The sequence below is a fragment of the Scyliorhinus torazame genome, chromosome 4 (genome assembly GCF_047496885.1).
Source record: "Scyliorhinus torazame isolate Kashiwa2021f chromosome 4, sScyTor2.1, whole genome shotgun sequence".
NCBI lineage: Eukaryota > Metazoa > Chordata > Chondrichthyes > Carcharhiniformes > Scyliorhinidae > Scyliorhinus > Scyliorhinus torazame.
Genome location: NC_092710.1, coordinates 307,502,114 through 307,523,198, shown reverse-complemented (window position 1 = coordinate 307,523,198; position 21,085 = coordinate 307,502,114). Strand labels below are relative to the sequence as shown.

Here is a 21,085-nt window from a genome sequence, read left to right as displayed (position 1 = left end):
TTTACAGTGCAGAAGGAGGCCATTCGGCCCATCGAGACTGCACCGGCTCTTGGAAAGAGCACCCTACCCAAGGTTAACACCTCCACCCGATCCCCATAACCCAGTAACCCCACCCAACACTAAGGGCAATTTTGGACACTAAGGGCAATTTATCATGGCCAATCCACCTAACCTGCACATCTTTGGACTGTGGGAGGAAACCGGAGCACCCGGAGGAAACCCACGCACACACGGGGAGGATGTGCAGACTCCGCACAGACAGTGACCCAAGCCGGGAATCGAACTTGGGACCCTGGAGCTATGAAGCAATTGTGCTATCCACAATGCTACCGTGCTGCCCCACAATGCTACCGTGCTGTCCCCTAGTATCCTCTTTGTAATGGAGTTCAGTGATGCTCTGTCCCCTAGTATCCTCTTTGTAATGGCGTACAGTGCTGCTCTGTCCCCTAGTATCCTCTTTTTAATGGCGTACAGTGCTGCTCTGTCCCCTAATATCCTCTTTGTAATGGCGTACAGTGCTGCTCTGTCCCCTAGTATCCTCTTTGTAATGGCGTACAGTGCTGCTCTGTCCCCTAGTATCCTCTTTGTAATGGCGTACAGTGCTGCTCTGTCCCCTAGTATCCTCTTTGTAATGACGTACAGTGCTGCTCTGTCCCCTAGTATCCTCTTTGTAATGGCGTTTAGTGATGCTCTGTCCCCTAGTATCCTCTTTGTAATGGCGTACATTGCTGCTCTGTCCCGTAGTATCCTCTTTGTAATGGCGTACAGTGCTGCTCTGTCCCCTAGTATCCTCTTTGTAATGGCGTTTAGTGATGCTCTGTCCCCTAGTATCCTCTTTGTAATGGCGTACAGTGATGCTCTGTCCCGTAGTATCCTCTTTGTAATGGCGTACATTGCTGCTCTGTCCCGTAGTATCCTCTTTGTAATGGCGTACAGTGCTGCTCTGTCCCCTAGTATCCTCTTTGTAATGGCGTACATTGCTGCTCTGTCCCGTAGTATCCTCTTTGTAATGGCGCACAGTGATGCTCTGTCCCCTAGTATCCTCTTTGTAATGGCGTACAGTGCTGCTCTGTCCCCTAGTATCCTCTTTGTAATGGCGTTTAGTGATGCTCTGTCCCCTAGTATCCTCTTTGTAATGGCGTTTAGTGATGCTCTGTCCCCTAGTATCCTCTTTGTAATGGCGTACAGTGCTGCTCTGTCCCCTAGTATCCTCTTTGTAATGGCGTACAGTGCTGCTCTGTGGCTGACGCTCTCTGGTTAATCCGGGCGTTCCTCCATTAGGAGCGTTTTTCTTGTTATCTGGGTCGGAAGCGTGCTGTTGCAAGTCCCGATTTAGTTTTCCAGGGGGTTTCCCTTATAGTATTGTGGGGGAGAGGATCGGTCCCCTCCCAGAACACCCACTTAATGGGTGTCTTGATGATCCTTCTCCTCGGTGGTGGTGTCTCTCGGTTGAGGGCGACGTGACTTTTCTAGTGCCGGTGGGGCTGGAGCTCCGCCTTGGAGCCGCTTAGTGAGGCGTAAGGCCAGTCGGGTGGTGAGTCTTGGCATATGCTGGGTACCCTGGGGGTTCTGACTAGGCCTGGCCCGTTACGGTGGCTGGTATCCTGTTGCCCCCTTATATTTGGAATGTTCCTTCTTAGCCTGGGTGTTATGAGACACTGAGTGAAGTTTGAACAAGCAGATTTTTCTCTTCTTTGTCTTGTGGTGAGAGGCGTGCGTCGGAGGATCATGGACTTATGGATGTGTCCTGGTCCCTTATATCCTGAGACCCTCTCTTCCTAGTAGTTTTCCTTGTTTATCCTGTCTCAGGTAGTTCGCTCGGAGACGTGGCCGCACTGAGTACAATCCGAACCTATTGTATGAACAGTTACTTGTCCCTTCTGTATAAATATGTGGACTGGTGATTGGTCTGGACTGTGTCTGAGGTTGGATTTTGTTGCGTCTTGTGGTAAATGTAAAATTTCCTTTTAGACCTGGTGTCCTCGCAAATTTGTATTTTATTTTGGTTATTGTGGGGGTTAACGAATCCGTGATTGGCTCCTGCAAGGGTGCAGACGGGTCTGATATCCGAGAGGAGGATGTTGCAGCGTGGTATTGGTGCCTCTGGTGTGGCTGGAGTTGAGGAAGATGTGCCCTGGTGCGCGTCCGAACCTGGCGCGAAGATCTCACCCTGAATTCTCGTTGTGGTTGCGTCCAATCATCGTGTGCGAACGTGTGCATCATTTGACTGTTTTCATGGCCTTTGCCTCCTCTCTCTGGTTCTCTGGTAATGAGTACAGAGGCAGCAAGTAGAGTTTACTGTTTATGTTGGGCCAACTGTATTGCTGTTCTCTGGATCTATGTATGCTAAGACATGTTTGCTGGGCCATTCCTGTGGTTTTTGTTGCGTTACTTGTTAAAATGGAAAAAAAGTCAATAAAAATACTTCTTGATAGAAACAAATTACAGCACATAATCGGGTCAGGCAGCCAACCTGTCTACTCTTCACAAAAGTCTCCTCCTACCCAGATTCCATTGAACTAATGAAGATAAGACAAATGTAGTCTGGGGCACGAAGGAAAGGAGATCCAGGACGCTGCTGTGTGGAATCCGGGAGAAAAATCAAGGGATATTAAGAAGTATTTGAACACATAAATAAAAAACTTGAAGATGTGCAAACAAAAAGCATCATCCAATTGGGATCATGAGTCTTGTTGCTTTCCAAGTGGCGTGGGAGGCCATTGCATCATGAGGGTGGATGCGTTCATTGACAAACGGCTGCAGCACGGGGGCAAGTCATGTGAGTAAACCTCCAGGAATGCACTTCTTCACAGTTGGGAACCCGAGCGTGAATGTAGGAAGTGCTACATTAATGAGGGAACAAAGAGAGGGCAGCTTCAGTTCAAGTCCGAGAAACTGGAACTAAATTTCAGAGACAGAATCACAGAATTGTTACAGCACGGGAAGTCGCATCACATCTGTACCAGCTCTCCGAATGAGCCCTTAGTGCCATTCTTTTGTTCTTTCTCCATAATCCTGCGCAGTCGTCCTTTTCAAACAACAATCTAATTTTCTTTTGAATTATTCAATTGAACCAGTCACCGCCACACTTGGGCGGAGCATGCCAGACCTTAACCACTCGCAGCATGAACATGTTTTTTTCCCATGTTGTTCATTTGAATATGTGTTTGCCGGATTCTCCTGGCGCGTGGCACTAAACGGCCGTGCCTGGGAGACCTCGCCAGGGTGACATTTAGTCCTGGTTTCCATAAACGTGGACCAATCATAATGGCACCTGGGTGGGCTGATCTCCCAGGCCATTAGAGACCCCCAGGTGGTCGGGATGGGGCAGGGTGGTACCCTGGCACTCCCTTTGACACTCGGGAACCCTGGCACTGGCAGCTTGGCGCTGCCAACCTCGTACCCTGGTGCTGTAAGGCAGCAGTGCTAACCACTGTGCTGCCGCGATTATCAATAGAGGAACAAAGAAACGGAGATAGCGACCATTTCAGAAGCTCTGGGTTCGAGTCTCACTCCAGGAAAGTGCATTCATAACACGGCCAAACAGAACAATGGTAACCCTGCCAACGAATGCCAATGGCAAGGGTATTTTTAAACTTTCACAGGAAGCAAGCATCGCTGACTGGGCCAGATTTTGTTGCTCGTCCCAAAGTGGCCTCCATTGCAGAGGGCTCTTGAGAGTCTATGGGTCTGGAGTCACATGTAGGCCAGACCAGGTAAGGACGGCAGATTTCCCTCCCTAGAGGGCATTCGTGATTAAGCTTTAATGGGTCTCGCAAGCTTCGAACACAATACAATCATTGGATAACATGGACATTGTCCGTTTCCCAGCACGGTTAACAACTCGCCCTTCTGAAAATTAAATGGAAAATTGTACGTTGGAAAGCCTGAATGTTTTGTGAAAGGCTGCAAGGAAATACTTGGCAAGGGTTAAGGCCAATAGCTCAGAGTCAATGACACAGAGACCCGGCACATTAAATAATCCATTTCATTGGTCTCAAAAGGCAGTACTTAAGCACTTAAGGTGGATATCTACACAATGCTGCCATAAGCAGCTTTATAAGGCCGCAGGCGATCCTTGCAAATCTGTCAAGGCAAGTAACTCATCGATTTGTTTTGCTCATCTTTGATGACCAAATTTCTTTCATTCCCAATACGTTGTTGTGTCTCTTTCGACAACAACTCCCTCATTATGTTTCCTTTAGCAACTGACCTGAAAAATCCTTTTCCCTCATCCATTTTTTAAAAATCGCCGGATAGATTCTCTCCCGTTGGGCGGTGCTGGTCCTCCCAGTATCGCCGCCACCTTGTGTTTAAAAACAGGGCTGACGGCAGGGCAATCTCTTGGTGCGACCCGACCACCGAACCCCTGGCACAAGGAAAGCTGATGGTAGGTCCTGCTCGGGGAGCACTGACGCCCCGCAGCACGTCGCAGGGTCTGCGAGGAGATTTAGGGCTTGGGCTGACGAGGTTCAGGTGTCCGTGACACTGACCGTACTGTCGGCCGGAGGGTCCCTCGCACCGCGGGGAGGCGAATCAGGGACAACCCGCGAGGATTTACTAAAGAGTCTCGCAGCCAGGAACTGGCGTAAGCCTGAGGGTGAAAATTAAAGATATATATTTCCCCCGCCCCCCAGTGAAAGGATGTAGAAATGCTGGTTGCGTGAGAAGGTGAAATGATGTTCCTCCACTACACTCCCTTCAAAGGGAAATTGCAAATACTGTATGACACATGATTGCTGAGATTGCAGCAACCCAGTAAAGCAATTAAATCTGCATGAGATAAGGGTTTCAGAATGTGCACTACATCTATATTAAAAAATGGAAGCAGCGACTGGCCTTAATGTACGGAATGAGCACGAGTAATACTTTATGGAGCCTGCCAGTGGTGTATGGGATAATTGTCTCCGCCTGCATAAAGGAAAAACAGAAAGGCCTCCGGTTCAAAATTAGCCGAGTTTGTTCAAACTGAATCGCCCGATAGACGTTTTCATTTCCCTTTTCCGGTAGGAAGTGCCTCCCAGCCGGAGTGTTTTCGATTTGCCTTTGTTTTCCAGTTCAGGCGGTTTCCTCCCACCTCACTCTTGTGACGATTGTCTGCAAACCCAGGCAGCGTTGTTCCTCCACAGTCTCCCCACCGTGGAGCTGTCGGCCAGAGCGCACGTTTATTTTTAACTGAACGGCAACATCGGGAAAGCTCATTATTCACAAGGAGAGGAGTTAAAGTCTGAACTGTGACCGGGGCTGTGGAGGAAACGAGACAAATATAGATGCCAATGGCTGAAGTTTCCACCGCGGTGACGGGGGGGGGGGGCGGCCAGTGGGAAAGTGATTAAGGTTCAGGTTTTTGTCATGATATACACCAGTATATCATGGTGCAGACACACACTGATGGACACACAGCAAGACCAATCAACACACACAACACCGCAGCCAATCACCAGTTAGAGCACACTCACTATAAAGACAGAGGGCATCAGAGTTCCCGCTCATTCGGGGTGCAGCGTCCTACAAGGACAGAGCTTACAGCTTACAGCACAGATCTTCACCATGTGCTGAGTGCATAGACAGGTTCGGACAGGCATAGGTCTTTAGTTTAATCTAACATCGTGTTAACCCACAGTGAAAGTATGTTCAACAGTTTCTAGCTTAATAAAATAGTGTTGCACTATTTTAAGTGTTGGTGGCCTGTACGTGTTCCACGGATCCAGAGCACCCAACACCAGTTTTCACAGGAGTCGATCCTTGGTTAGATCCTTGCTATGGAGACATGGTTTCCTGTCCACTTGCAGCCAGCGGGGGTGGAGGCGGTCAGATGAGGCGTGCAACTGATTTAGACCCCCCCTCACCAAGGCTGCTGGCTGGCCTGAGGGAGGGATCTGCCTTCCACTCGTCCAGAGGGAAGAAAAATGTGACGAGGGAATAGCAGGCTTGGCACCAAGGGCAGACCTTCGCTTCCTTGATGCCAACCTGGATTTATTGCTGGAGACTGTGTCCGAGATGAGGGTGGTCTTCTTTCCAGAGACTGGCAGGAGGAGGCCACCTCTCTGTTCAGCATCATCTCCCTTCACCCCAAATTCCTTCTCCCCTCTTACTCCTGCTCCTCCCATAGGAACATGGGACTTGGGAACAGGATTAGGAGCATTCAGCCCTTCGAGTCTGCTCTGCCCCCCCCCCCACCACATAATGGTTGACTCCCTTGTCTAACATCAATCTGTCCAACTCTGCATTTAATTAATTCACTGACCCAGCCTCCACTGGAGATGAGAATTCCACAGACTAACAATCCTTTCAGAGAAATAAATTCTCCCCACCTCCATCTTAAATGCTAGATCTCTTCTTAAAGTGTATTCCCTGAATCGAGCTCCATGATGAGATGCCCTTTCTCGGCCTCACCATCCCCAAGGTCCGCACCTCTCTGGAGGGCAGTACTATGGCTTAAGAAGAAGAATCTAGGGCGGCAGAATGGTTAGCACGGCTGATCCCGGCTCTGGGTCACTGTCCTTGTGGAGTTTGCACATTCTCCCCGTGTTTGAGTGGGTTTCACCCCCACGACCCAAAGATGTGCAGGCTAGGTGGATTGGCCACACTAAATTGCCCCTTCATTGGAAAAAATGAATTGGGTATTCTAAAAAAAAATGTTTTAAATAATAATTATTGTCACAAGAAGGCTGACATTAACACTTCAATGAAGTTACTGTGAAAAGCCCCCAGTCACCACATTCCGGCGTCTGTTCACAGGGAGAATTCAGAATGTCCAATTCACCGAGCAAGCACGCGTTTGGGGACTTCTGTGAGGAAACTGGAGCAACCGGAGGAAACCCACGCAGACACTGGGAGAACGTACAGACTCCGCACAGACAGTGACCCAAGCCGGGATTCGAACTCTGGATCCTGGAGCTGTGAAGCAACCATGTTAATCACTGTGCAACTGTGCCACCCCTGTCTTTTGTCTAAGATCAAGCGTAGGATCAGGTGTAATGCCTGTTCTTGTCAGTTTGGCGCTCGTATGTCACTTTGTGGAGACCATGGGCGAAATTCTCCCCAAACGGCGCGATGTCCGCCGACTGGCGCCCAAATCGGCGCCAATCAGACGGGCGTCGCGCCGCCCCAAAGGTGCGGAATGCTCCGCATCTTTGGGGGCCGAGCCCCAACATTGAGGGGCTAGACCGGCGCCAGAGGGATTTCCGCCCCGCCAGCTGGCGGAAACGGCCTTTGTTGCCCCGCCAGCTGGCGCGGAAATGACATGTCGGGGCGACGCATGCGCGGGAGCGTCAGCGGCCGCTGACAGTTTCCCACGCATGCGCAGTGGAGAGAGTCTCTTCCGCCTCTGCCATGGTGGAGACCGTTGCGGAGGCGGAAGGGAAAGAGTGCCCCCACGGCACAGGCCCGCCCGCGGATCGGTGGGCCCCGATCGCGGGCCAGGCCACCGTGGGGGCACCCCCCCGGGGTCAGATCGCCCCGCGCCCCCCCAGGACCCCGGAGCCCGCCCACGCCGCCTTGTCCCGCCGGTAAATAGGTACTTTAATTTACACCGGCAGGACAGGCAATTTATCGGCGGGACTTCGGCCCATCCGGGCCGGAGAATCGCGCGGGGGGGCCCGCCAACCGGCGCAGCGCGATTCCCGCCCCCGCCGAATATCCGGTGCCGGAGACATCGGCAACCAGCGGGGGCGGGATTCACGGCAGCCCCCGGCGATTCTCCAACCCGGCGGGGGGTCGGAGAATGACGCCCCATAAATTCGATTTAATTTGAATTGGCTTTTGGAGCAAGCAAGGAGATGGATTGAGGGCTTGCTTTGTCCACTCTGCGCATTGGCTTTGTATCTCTGAGAATAATTTTCTTGAAGTGTTATAAAGAGTGCAGCAGACACCACAATGACTGAAGCCTTTGTCGTGCTGGCACAGTGGTATTGTCGCTGGATTAGTAATTCAGGGTAATCCTCTGAGGCCATGTGTTCAAACCTCACCACGGTAGATGGAGAAATTTGAATTCAGTTTTTAAAGAATCTGGAATTAAAAGTCTAAATGATGACCCGCCTGGTGCACTAACATCCTTTAGGGGAAGGAAATCTCCAGTCCTTACCTGGTCTGTCAGTCTGCCAAATATGCCAAGTTAAAAGGTCTGTGAGATGAAGGTAAATGTTTTTCCTTTAATGTGGTGGAAACCTTTGAAATGGTTTTTGCACGGTCAATGTCATTGTCCTTTCAAGTATTGAGGCGTGTTTGTATGCCTAGAAGGCTAAAAGCTTTGAACTGCATTATTTGCATTCCATTTCATGGGATGTTGCCTCTTTAAAAACATTTTGATTGGCTGTTACAGAGGAAGGGATTAAGATTGTTTATTCATGTATTCTGCAAGGATCCGGGGAGCAGCTGTTTTTCTAACCACAGCTTTTTTTTAAAGAGGTTGTCTCTTTGTTCTCAAGTGCTTCCTAGAAACAGCAGGTGATGCCCCCACAGATCTTTGAACTTGGTATACTGACCGACTGTTTAAAGTTAGGAGTACAGATGGAAACGCTTTCACTTTCTTATGAGAGAACTGTATTTTTGTGTTACTGACTGACTGACTGTTTAAAGGAGCAGCCATCCCAGAGAGAGACTCCTGACCTGATCCCCACCTCCCATGAAGGAACCCCCTCAACACCCTGGAGGCAAATCTAGGGAGGGTATTCACCTCCTTTGCCACCCTCGGACTGCAAGGTGCGTGGGACCTGAAAGGGGGAATCAATATGGGGCTGGGGAAAGGGGCTTAAAGGGGGGACTGCGGTGGCAGCTGCAGCAGTATTCTGGGATCAGCTCACCCTTTAGAAATAGTACCCAGTCTCTCAACAGCGGGACCTGTTGGAGACGTTGGGTCAAACCCCTCTCGGGTCCAGCGAGAACCTCGGTGTGCCATTGAAAACCCAGTTGAGGACAACATTTTCTCTACGAACCGTTGAATGGCACATTGGGGCCGCACCTTGCGCCAGCGGGAATCACTCCAGTTTTCCTGTAGGCAGGAACACTTGAGGCACAAAATCGTGCCCTGCGCCAATCCTGTTATAGGGGGCGCCCCTAATTTGGTTTCACGCCGGGCGATGAAACGATCGCGATGCTCCCGACCCGCGGCCCCCGATGTGACCAAGCACTTACTGGGTGTCCTAAAACTCATTTGGTGATGGGGGGGAGATTGCCCCTCTAGGGTCAAGGGTTGGGATGTTGCTCATGTGGGGGATCGTGATGCCCATGGGCGGGGGATGTGGGGAGTCTTCAACTTATCTTTGAGCCTTGTGGGCCCAAAAGATCTGGGCGCCCTTCCGATCCCTGAGGAGCTGGTCTTGCCGGCGCCTTTCGTTCCCCACTCTGGAAAAAATTCTAAGCGTGGGATATTTCAGTGAGAAACTCCCCAAGCTCTAAAGAAATGGCTAAATGTGGGTGAATTGTGATCTAGATCAGGTCCATTCATCTGGTAATAATCACCCCACAATTCCTGCCCAAAATTACGCTTAAGGTGTGATCTTCCGGCCACGGGAAAAGCATCCCGCCGTGGCGCGGCGTGGTCGGTGAAAACTGGGAGACCCCGCTCCAGGGACCTACCCGACTCGCAACGCCTCCCGAGACGTTACAAGGGGAATCCCGCCCACAATGGCTGGGAATACCTTTTAGCAAATCTGCATATTAGAGCGAGGCAGTAAACCTTACTCTAATGTGCAGATTCCCAAGTTTCCTGAGGCTTTAGGATTCAATCCCTTCACCTCGGGGACCTCGGGCGAGCGCCGTTTAGTTGGACCGTGTCGTACCACCTGTCCCTCGTGGAAAAGTTTTTGAAGAAAAACACCTTTTTTAAAAAAAAAATATGTTGATTCAAAGTTTTTCCAACAAAGATTTTCAACCAATTAAACCCCCCCCCCCCCGCTCCAAAACAGAAAAGAGAAAAGAACAGAACAAAACAGAAACATATCAATGAAACATACTACAGCACCTGTACAATGGGTTTCTCCCGCGCATAATAACCCTCCCATATGCTTTTTACAAGTACCCTGAGGGAAAGGAAACCTCCCCCGCCCGCCCAGCTACCCCCCCCCCCCGAAAGAGACCCCCCTCCCCTCTCCTCTCTCCCCCCCCCCCCCTTTCCCTGGGTTGCTGCTGTTGCTGACCGACCTCATTCTAACACTCCGCGAGATAGTCTAGGAACGGTTGCCACCGCCCGAGGAACCCCTGCACAGACCCTCGCAAGGCAAACTTTATCCTCTCCAGCTTAATGAACCCAGCCATGTCGTTTATCCAGGCCTCCACACCGGGGGGGCTTCACATCCTTCCACATGAGCAAGATCCTCCGCCGGGCTACCAGGGACGCAAAGGCCAGGATACCGGCCTCTTTCGCCTCCTGCACTCACGGCTCGTCCGTTACCCCAAATAGTGCCAACCCCCAACTCTGCTTGACCTGGACTTTCACCACCTTGGACATAGTCCTCGCGAAATCCCTCCAACACCCCTCCAGTGCCGGGCACAACCAGAACATGTGGGCGTGATTCGCCGGGCTTCCCGAGCACCTCCCGCATCTGTCCTCCATCCCAAAGAACCTACTCAGCCTCGCCCCTGTCATATGCGCTCTGTGAATAACTTTAAACTGTATCAGGCTGAGCCTGGCACATGAGGAAGAGGAATTAACCCTACTCAGGACATCAGCCCACAGACCCGCTTCAATCTCCTCCCCCAACTCCTCCTCCCACTTGCCCTTCAGCTCCTCTACCAAAGCCTCCTCCTCTTCCTTCATCTCCTGATATATCGACGAAACCTTGCCTTCTCCGACCCATACACCCGAAATCATCCTGTGCTGAATCCCCTGTGCCGGGAGCAACGGGAATCCCCTCACCTGCCGCCTCACAAACGCCCTCACCTGCATATACCTGAACGCATTTCCCGGGGGTAACCCAAACTTCTCTAGGCTCGCAAACATCCCGTCTATAAACAGATCCCCCATCCTTCTGATCCCTGCCCGATGCCAGCTCCGAAACCCCCCCGTCCATCCTTCCTGGGACGAACCGATGGTTCTCCCGGATCGGGGACCACACCGAAGCTCCCATCTCACCCTTATGTCGTCTCCACTGCCCCCAGATCTTTAGCGTTGCCGCCACCACCAGACTCGTGGTGTACCTTGTCGGTGAGAGCGGCAGCGGTGCCGTCACCAGCGCCCTCAGGCTCGTGCCCCTGCAGGACGCCATCTCCAACCTCTTCCACGCCGCCCCCTCGCCCTCTATTACCCACTTTTGGATCATCGCCACGTTGGCTGCCCAATAATAGCCGCACAGATTCGGCAGCGCCAGCCCTCCCTGTCCCTGCTACGCTCCAGAAACACCCTCTTTACCCTCGGGGTCTTATTTGCCCACACGAAACCCATGATGCTCCTACCTACCCGTTTAAAAAAGGCCTTGGTAATCACAATGGAAAGGCACTGGAACACAAAGAGAAACCTCGGGAGGACCATCATTTTAATCGACTGTAGCCTGCCCGCTAGCGAGAGTGGCAACACATCCCATCTTTTAAAGTCCTCCTCCATCTGCTCCACCAGCCGCGTCAAATTAAGTTTGTGTAGGGCCCCCCAGCTCCTAGCTACCTGGATCCCCAAGGACCGAAAGCTCCTTTCCGCCCTCATCAACAGTAGGTCGTCTATCCCTCTTCCCTGGTCCCCTGGATGCACCACAAAGAGCTCACTTTTCCCTACATTGAGCTTATAGCCCGAGAAGTCCCCAAACTCCCTTAGGATCCGCATGACCTCCACCATCCCCTCCACTGGATCTGCCACATACAGCAACAGGTCGTCTGCATACAGCGACACCCGATGCTGCTCTCCCCCTCGGACCACCCCCCTCCATTTCCTGGACTCCCTTAATGCCATGGCCAAAGGCTCAATTGCTAATGCAAACAATAGGGGGGACAGGGGGCACCCCTGTCTCGTCCCTCGATACAGCGGAAAATACTCTGACCTCCGTCGATTCGTAGCCACACTCGCCACCGGGGCTCTATATAGAAGCTTAACCCAACTAATAAACCCCTCCCCAAGCCCAAACATCCGCAACACTTCCCAGAGATACTCCCACTCCACCCGGTCAAAGGCCTTCTCCGCGTCCATAGCTGCCACTATCTCTGCCTCTCCCTCCACCGAGGGCATCATAATCACATTGAGGAGCCTCTGCACATTGGTGTTTAGCTGCCTGCCCTTTACAAATCCCGTCTGGTCCTCATGAATCACCCCCGGGACACAGTCCTCAATTCTCGTAGCCAGCACTTTTGCCAGCAACTTAGCGTCCACATTGAGGAGTGAGATCGGCCTATATGACCCACTTGCAGTGGGTCCTTGTCCCGCTTCAGGATCAGAGATATCAGCGCCCCGGACATTGCCGGGGGCAGGGGCCCCCCTCCCCTCCCTTGCCTCGTTGAAAGTCCTCACCAGCAACGGGGCTAACAGGTCCGCATGCTTCCTGTAAAACTCAACCGGGAACCCATCTGGCCCCGGGGCCTTCCCCGCCTGCATGCTCCCCAGTCCTTTAACTAGCTCCTCCACCCCAATTGGCGCCCCAAAACCAGCCACCTCCTGCTCCTCCACCCTCGGGAACCTCAGTTGATCGAGAAATCGCCGCATCCCCTCTTCCCCCGCTGGGGGCTGAGATCTGTACAACTCCTCATAAAAGTCCTTAAATGCCTCATTTACTTTCACCGCGCTCCGCACCGTAGTTCCCTTGCTATCCTTAACTCCACCTATCTCCCTCGCTGCCATCCTCTTACGGAGCTCATGTGCCAGCATCCGGCTCGCCTTCTCCCCATACTCGTACGTCGCCCCCTGTGCTTTCCTCCACTGTGCCTCTGCCTTCCCTGTGGTCAACAGGTCGAATTCCATCTGGAGACTTCGCGCTCCCGAAGTAGTCCCTCCTCGGGTCCTCTGCATATCTCATGTCCACCCTTCGGATCTCTCCCACTAACCTCTCACTTTCCCTGCCCTCCCTCTTCTCCCTGTGAGCCCTGATGGAGATTAACTCTCCCCTGACCACCGCCTTCAGCGCCTCCCATACTACTCCCACCTGTACCTCCCCGTTGTCGTTGGCCTCCAAATACCGTTCAATGCACCCCCGCACCCTCCCACACACCTCCTCATCCCGCATCCAGACGCCACAGCGGACGCTGGTCCCTCTCCTCTCCCAACTCCAGCTCCACCCAGTGTGGGGCGTGGTCTGAGATAGCTATGGCCGAGTACTCCGTTCCCTCCACTTTCGGGATCAGCGCCCTACTCAAAACAAAAAAATCTATCCGGGAGTAGGCTCTGTGTACGTGAGAGAAAAAAGAAAATTCCCTGGCCAGGGCCCTAGCAAATCTCCACGGGTCTACTCCCCCCATCTGGTCCATAAACCCCCTAAGCACCTTGGCCGCAGCCGGCCTCTTCCCCATCCTAGATCTGGAGCGATCTAATGCTGGGTCCAACACCGTGTTGAAATCGCCCCCCCATTATCAAGCTTCCTGCCTCCAGATCCGGAATCCGCCCCAACATGCACTTCATAAATCCAGCATCATCCCAGTTCAGGGCGTATACGTTTACCAATACCACCCACGCCACCTGCAACCTACCGCTCACCATCACGTATCGACCTCCATTGTCCACTACAATATTCTTGGCCTCAAACGATACCCGCCTCCCCACCAGTATTGCCACCCCTCTGTTCTTCGCATCCAGCCCCGAATGGAATACCTGTCCTACCCATCCCTTTCTTAACCTGACCTGGTCTGCCACCTTCAAATGTGTCTCCTGAAGCATGACCACGTCTGCTTTCAGTCCCTTTAAGTGCGCGAACACTAGGGCCCTCTTAACCGGCCCATTAAGGCCCCTCGCATACCAAGTTATCAGACGGATTGGGGGGCTTCCCCCCCCCCCCCCCCCTCACTAGCCATCTCCTTTTCTAGGCCAGTCCCGTGCCCGCGCCTCCCGCACTCTCCAGTCCCCCAGTTGGGGGCCCCCCGCCCCGACCACCTCTTCTATTTCCAGTTCCCCATCGGCCAATGCAGCAGCAACCCTATTTCCCTCCCCTCAGCCCCCCTCCCCCGCCCCCCGCTAGATCTGTATCTAGCTCTTTTGCTCCCCCCATAACACTCCTGTAAGTCAGCTGACTCCTGCTGACTCCGGCCTCCCCCGCCATCCCATTGACCCCCCCTGTGTGGAAATCCCCCCCTCCCCAGAAATCAGTGTGCGCTCCTCCACCCTTCCCCTCCATCCTTCCCGAGCGCGGGAAAAAGCCCGCGCTTTCCTGAGCCGGCCCTGCCCCCTCTGGCGCCGCCCCTGTTGCGGCCTTATCTCAATTCCCCCATCCCCGGGTCTCCCCTCCCTCCAGCAACGGCACCCACACTCTCTCAGTCTCCCCATCAGATCTCTTCCCCCATCCCCATCCATCACCCAACCCGTGGAACATTCCCTACGCATAGTTAAAATCCTGTATACAACCGACATCTCCCCCACAACCACAAACCCTCAGTTTGAGTCCAACTTTTCAGTTTGTAAAAAGGTCCAAGCCTCCTCCGGCGTTTTGAAGTAGTGGTGTCGATCCTGAAATGTGACCCACAATCGCGCTGGCTGCAGCATTCCGAACCTCACCCCCTTCCTATGCAGCACCGCCTTGGCCCAATTAAAACCAGCTCTCTTCTTTGCCACCTCCGCACTCCAGTCCTGATAGATTCAGATCTCCGTATTCTCCCACCTGCTGCTCCGCTCTTTCTTGGCCCATCTCAGGACACACTCTCTGTCCACGAAACGGTGAAACCTCACCACTACCGCCCTTGGTGGCTCGTTGGCCTTGGGTCTCCTCGCCAGGACCCGATGAGCCCCATCTAGCTCCAGGGGACTCGGAGAGGCCCCCGCCCCCATCAGCGAGTTGAGCATCGTGCTCACATATGCCCCGGCATCGGCCCCCTCCACCCCTTCAGGGAGACCCAGAATCCGAAGATTCTTCCTCCTCGACCTGTTCTCCAGGTCCTCGAATCTTTCCACCTACCTCTTGTGCAGCGCCTCGTGTGTCTCCATTTTCACCGCCAGGCCCAAGATCTCATCCTCTATCTCCCTGGTCTTTTCCCGCACCTCCCGGATCGCTGCCCCTTGGGCCTTCTGGGTCTCCACTAACCCCTCGATCGCCGTCAGCATTGGCGCCAGCACCTCTTTCTTCAGCTCCTCAAAGCAGCGCCTGAGAAACTCCTGTTGCTCCTGCCCCCATGCTGCTCGATCTCCGCCCGCCGCCATCTTGTTTTTTCTCCCTCGCACTTTTCGCTGCTCCAAAAACGCTTTTTTGACCACTCCACTCCTGGTCCAATCCATATACTATGGGGGGTGGACCTCACTATCACCTTCCCACACTGGAAGCCATCGAATAATTTCAGTTGGGGCTCCTCTGGAGAGCCCAAAAGTCCGTTTTAGCGGGAGCCGCCGAATGTGCGGCTTAGCTCCGCATTGCTGCAACCGGAAGTCTCAGAGAAAAACACCTTTGACCACAAGGCAATGAAGCAGTGGTCAGCACGTAATGTCCTCTAGGCCCTCAGGGAAAAGGTTACTGTGGAGGACATTGGACGGTTCCCTGAGCAGACTGTCAGAGTCATCTGGCAGAGCGCCTCATCACCAGAACCTACAAACAAGCACCAAGACCTAGCTTGGCTGGTGGTGAGAAGGGCCCTCCCCGTCAGATTCTTCATGTACACCCGAAGGCTCAGCGCCGTTGCACGCTGCCCTCGGAGTGGCTGTGGGGGAAATGAGACGGTCACCCACCTCCTTGTTGAATGTGCCTTTGCAAAGAAGGTCTGGAGAGAGATGCAGTGGTATTTGCAATGGGATGAGAGAAGAACTAGCTAAGGTAGACTGGGAGCAAAGACTTTATGGTGAAACAGTTGAGGAACAGTGGAGAACCTTCCAAGTGATTTTTCACAGTGCTCAGCAAAGGTTTATACCAACAAAAAGGAAGGACGGTAAACAGAGGGAAAATCGACCGTGGATATCTAAGGAAATAAGGGAGAGTATCAAATTGAAGGAAAAAACATACAAAGTAGCAAAGATCAGTGGGAGACTAGAGGACTGGGAAATCTTTAGGGGGCTACAGAAAGGTACTAAAAAAGCTATAAAGAAGAGTAAGATAGATTATGAGAGTAAACTTGCTCAGAATATAAAAACAGATAGTAAAAGCTTCTACAAATACATAAAACAAAAAAGAGTGGCTAAGGTAAATATTGGTCCTTTAGAGGATGAGAGGGGAGATTTAATAATGGGAGATGAGGAAATGGCTGAGGAACTGAACAGGTGTTTTGGGTCGGTCTTCACTGTGGAAGACACAAATAACATGCCAGTGACTGATGGAAATGAGGCTATGACAGGTGAGGACCTTGAGAGGATTGTTATCACCAAGGAGGTAGTGATGGGCAAGCTAATGGGGCTAAAGGTAGACAAGTCTCCTGGACCTGATGGAATGCATCCCAGAGTGCTAAAAGAGATGGCTAGGGAAATTGCAAATGCACTAGTGATAATTTACCAAAATTCACTAGACTCTGGGGTGGTCCCGGCGGATTGGAAATTAGCAAACGTGACACCACTGTTTAAAAAAGGAGGTAGGCAGAAAGCGGGTAATTATAGGCCAGTGAGCTTAACTTCGGTAGTAGGGAAGATGCTGGAATCTATCGTCAAGGAAGAAATAGCGAGGCATCTGGATGGAAACTGTCCCATTGGGCAGACGCAGCATGGGTTCATAAAGGGCAGGTCATGCCTAACTAATTTAGTGGAGTTTTTTGAGGACATTAACAGTGCGGTAGATAACGGGGAGCCAATGGATGTGGTATATCTGGATTTCCAGAAAGCCTTTGACAAGGTGCCACACAAAAGGTTGCTGCATAAGATAAAGATGCATAGCATTAAGGGGAAAGTAGTAGCATGGATAGAAGATTGGTTAATTAATAGAAAGCAAAGAGTGGGGATTAATGGGTGTTTCTCTGGTTGGCAATCAGTACCTAGTGGTGTCCCTCAGGGATCAGTGTTAGGCCCACAATTGTTCACAATTTACATAGATGATTTGGAGTTGGGGACCAAGGGCAATGTGTCCAAGTTTGCAGACGACACTAAGATAAGTGGTAAAGCAAAAAGTGCAGAGGATACTGGAAGTCTGCAGAGGGATTTGGATAGGCTAAGTGAATGGGCTAGGGTCTGGCAGATGGAATACAATGTTGACAAATGTGACGTTATCCATTTTGGTAGGAATAACAGCAAAAGGGATTATTATTTAAATGATAAAATATTAAAACATGCTGCTGTGCAGAGAGACTTGGGTGTGCTAGTGCATGAGTTGCAAAAAGTTGGTTTACAGGTGCGACAGGTGATTAAGAAGGCAAATGGAATGTTGTCCTTCATTGCTAGAGGGATGGAGTTTAAGACTAGGGAGATTATGCTGCAATTGTATAAGGTGTTAGTGAGGCCACACCTGGAGTATTGTGTTCAGTTTTGGTCTCCTTACTTGAGAAAGGACGTACTGGCACTGGAGGGTGTGCAGAGGAGATTCACTAGGTTAATCCCAGAGCTGAAGGGGTTGGATTACGAGGAGAGGTTGAGTAGACTGGGACTGTACTCGTTGGAATTTAGAAGGATGAGGGGGAATCTTATAGAAACATATAAGATTATGAAGGGAATAGACAGGATAGATGCGGACAGGTTGTTTCCACTGGCGGGTGAAAGCAGAACTAGGGGGCATAGCCTCAAAATAAGGGGAAAGGAGATTTAGGACTGAGTTTAGGAGAAACCTCTTCACCCAAAGGGTTGTGAATCTATGGAATTCCTTGCCCAGTGAAGCAGTAGAGGCTCCTTCATTAAATGTTTTTAAGATAAAGATAGATAGTTTTTTGAAGAATAAAGGGATTAAGGGTTATGGTGTTCGGGCCGGAAAGTGGAGCTGAGCCCACAAAAGATCAGCCATGATCTCATTGAATTGCGGAGCAGGCTCAAGGGGTCAGATGGCCTACTCCTGCTCATAGTTCTTATGTTCTTATGTTATGTTCTTATTTGTCAAGGTTCATCCCGAGCAGCTCTGTGACACAGGACTCTGTGCTCTACGGACTGTTTCCAGGGACATACACCAGAAAAACATTAACTGCTGCTGGAAGGTCATCAACTCGGTGAAAGACGCTCTTTGGTCTGCCCGGAACTTGCTGATCTTCCAGTGCAAAGAGCTGTCCTCGACCGAGTGTTGCAGACTGGCACATTCCAAGGTCCAGGACTATGTACTGAGGGATGCACTCAAGCTTGGGGCAGCTGCCGCCAAGGCGCAATGGGGAAAGACCACTGTGTAAGGTCTTCCCAGCAAATGTACACCGAGGGGCGGGTAACAGTGTAAACCCCCCTCGGTCTGGGTCATTAACACTCCAAGGTATAAAAGTAACATGACAATGTAAATATTTAAGAAGGAATTGTAACGTAAAGAGCGATATGTGTGTAATGTTATCAAAATTGAATGGAAGAAAGTCAAGGGAATGTGTAACTCTGATGGAAATGTACAGTCAAGGCAATTCGAAATGTTCTGTAATGTTTATGATAGATTTTATGAATCAAGTATATTTTGGGGGGAAAAAACTGGTCTGCACAAACGGGAACCAGATGGAACGGCACTTGCGGGAGGCCTCCAAGGGGATCGGAGGCCCTGGCAGCATGCCCTTTGGGCAGATGGTGCCCTGGCACTGCTGGTGTCACTAGGTACCCTGGCGGTGCCAGCCTGGCACTGCCAGCTGGCAGGAACACTGCCAGTGTGCCACGTTGACACTGCCAAGGTGCCAAGCTTGCATTTTTTTGCGAGCACGTGGTCGGGCTGGGGTTGGCTGCCCGAGGTGGGAGGGGGGACCCTCCCATGTTGCGTTCGGGCTGAGAGGAGGTCGGGGATTCTTTTAGGGGCCTCGGAGATCAGGCCGCCATTTAAAAAATGGCGTCCCGATCTCTCGCTACACTGGGGAGTTCCGGGGAGCGGAGACTCCTATTGTAAAATACAGGCTAGTTGCGGCCTCGGCTGCGCTTTCCCCGTTTAGGCCACTTATTCAAAGCTGGTCGCGTTGAATAACCGTCTGTTTCTCGGCACCGCGAGTGTCGGGAAATACGTGGCTAAACGCGCTCGCTTGGGAACTTTGTTCCCTTTTGGGAAGATCGCATCCCTAGTCATTTCTAGGAAGAATTGTGCCCTTAGTCGCCGATCGGGGGATCACGCCCTTAGGCGTTGTATAACCACTATATCCATTACTCAGCATTGTACTTGACCGGTAAAGATGCTGTAAATATATAACTTGTTAAATTTCACTGGAAGTCATTCTGATGTGTTAAACCACAACATTGTCCATGTTGCACCAAAATATGGCATCCAGCTGTGACGTTACTGTTTAACACAATTCTCACCTTGTATTTCAGGAAGCCTGTTAGATTTCCTAAAGGATGGAGAAGGAAGAGTCTTGAAGTTGCCCAACCTCGTGGATATGGCAGCACAGGTAAGGGGTAAACGCGGAAGTGTTCCCAAACTGTTTTGCTTATGGCCTTTATCTGCAGCCTCATTTACTGACTGCTTTTTGAACCGGGATTGAAACAGGTCGCTGCGGGCATGGCCTACATTGAGAGGATGAACTACATCCACAGGGACCTGCGATCAGCCAACATTCTGGTTGGAGACAATCTGGTGTGCAAGATTGCTGACTTTGGATTAGCGAGGTTGATTGAGGACAATGAGTACACAGCACGTCAGGGTGAGTTGTTTGTGCATTTGTACCATGCCTTTTCTCATGTGCACACCGATTATTAATAATAATCCTTATTGTCACAAGTCGGCTTACATTAACACTGCAATGAAGTTACTGTGAAAATCCCCTAGTCGCCACATTCCGGCACCTGTTCAGGTACACAGAGGGAGAATTCAGAATGTCCAAATTACCTAACAGCTCGTCTTTCGGGGCTTGTGGAAGGAAGCCCGAGCACCCGGAGCAAACCCACACAGACACATGGAGAACAAAGAACAATACAGAAACAGGCCCTTCGGCCCTCCAAGCCTGTATGGTCATGATACAAACCTTGGCCAAATGGTGCAGACTCCACACAGAGTGACCCAAGCCGGGAATCGAACCTGAGGCCATGGCGTTGTGAAGCAACAGTGCTAACCACTGTGCTACCATGCCACATGGGCAACAAATGCTGGCCCAGGCAGTGAGACCCACATCCTATGAAAAAATAAAAAATAGTTCTCGGACAGCCCGGGCTATCCTGCTGAAAGATACTATTGTAATAATAGCCTTTCTTTCCTTTGATGTTTAATATTTAATCTCCCTCACCAAAAAATGGGAGGTGTTGGAACCATTCCATGTGATTCCAATAGACTTTATGTTACCACACCGTCAATACCCTGGTTAGGATACCGGACCAGACCCCAGCATTTGTTAGGATACCAGACAGAACAACAAACAATTTTTTTTTAATTTTGTGAAATTGTGAGGAAAGGATATTTCACCCCTGGAGTGTTGACTTTGAGCAATAGTTATCTTTAATGTTAAAACAAACTTTAATATACATATAGAATTAACCACATTAACATCAAAGTAATAGCTTTACAATTAACAGTTAAACAACTCTTAAAGAAAAGGAAAAAATTAATTTACTATCTGCACCTGCTACTAAATCCAATTAAGCAATCCAATATAGTTCAAATGCCACTTATGAATAAAGTTAACAGAACAGGTTTACTTGCTTAGACTTTTGGAGAGAGATCCAGTATACATCTGTCTTGTCAGACTTTTCTGCTCAACCTGAAAGTATTCGGCAAAACTGTTGTTCAACTTAAAACCTTCTAACAGACTGCAGAACTACTGAGAGGTATGGTTCCACCAATTAGTCACACTAAGTTCCATGACCTGCTTAGCTCGGGCTAGATACCATCCCTCATAAATTATCTACACTCCAAGGGATCCCCAGCAATCAAAACACAATTCTATTGCCCCTTTCTCTCTAACCAAGTAAGTTGTTGGAATCAATCATGACATCCTGTTTTACGACTCCTTAATTACAGCTTTAGCAGACACA

At 50.9% G+C, this 21,085-nt stretch overlaps 1 protein-coding gene across 6 annotated transcripts in view; it reads left to right on the top strand.

The window, feature by feature from the left end:
• The window catches only part of LOC140411055 (tyrosine-protein kinase Fyn), a 431,995-nt gene that overhangs the window by 384,184 nt on the left and 26,726 nt on the right, over positions 1-21,085 (top strand). For all 6 annotated transcript variants that reach the window (XM_072500049.1, XM_072500048.1, XM_072500045.1 and 3 more), the window contains 2 exons: positions 19,433-19,509; positions 19,608-19,761. In XM_072500049.1, coding sequence (XP_072356150.1) covers positions 19,433-19,509; positions 19,608-19,761 — 231 coding nt within the window. The remainder of the gene's footprint in view (positions 1-19,432; positions 19,510-19,607; positions 19,762-21,085) is intronic.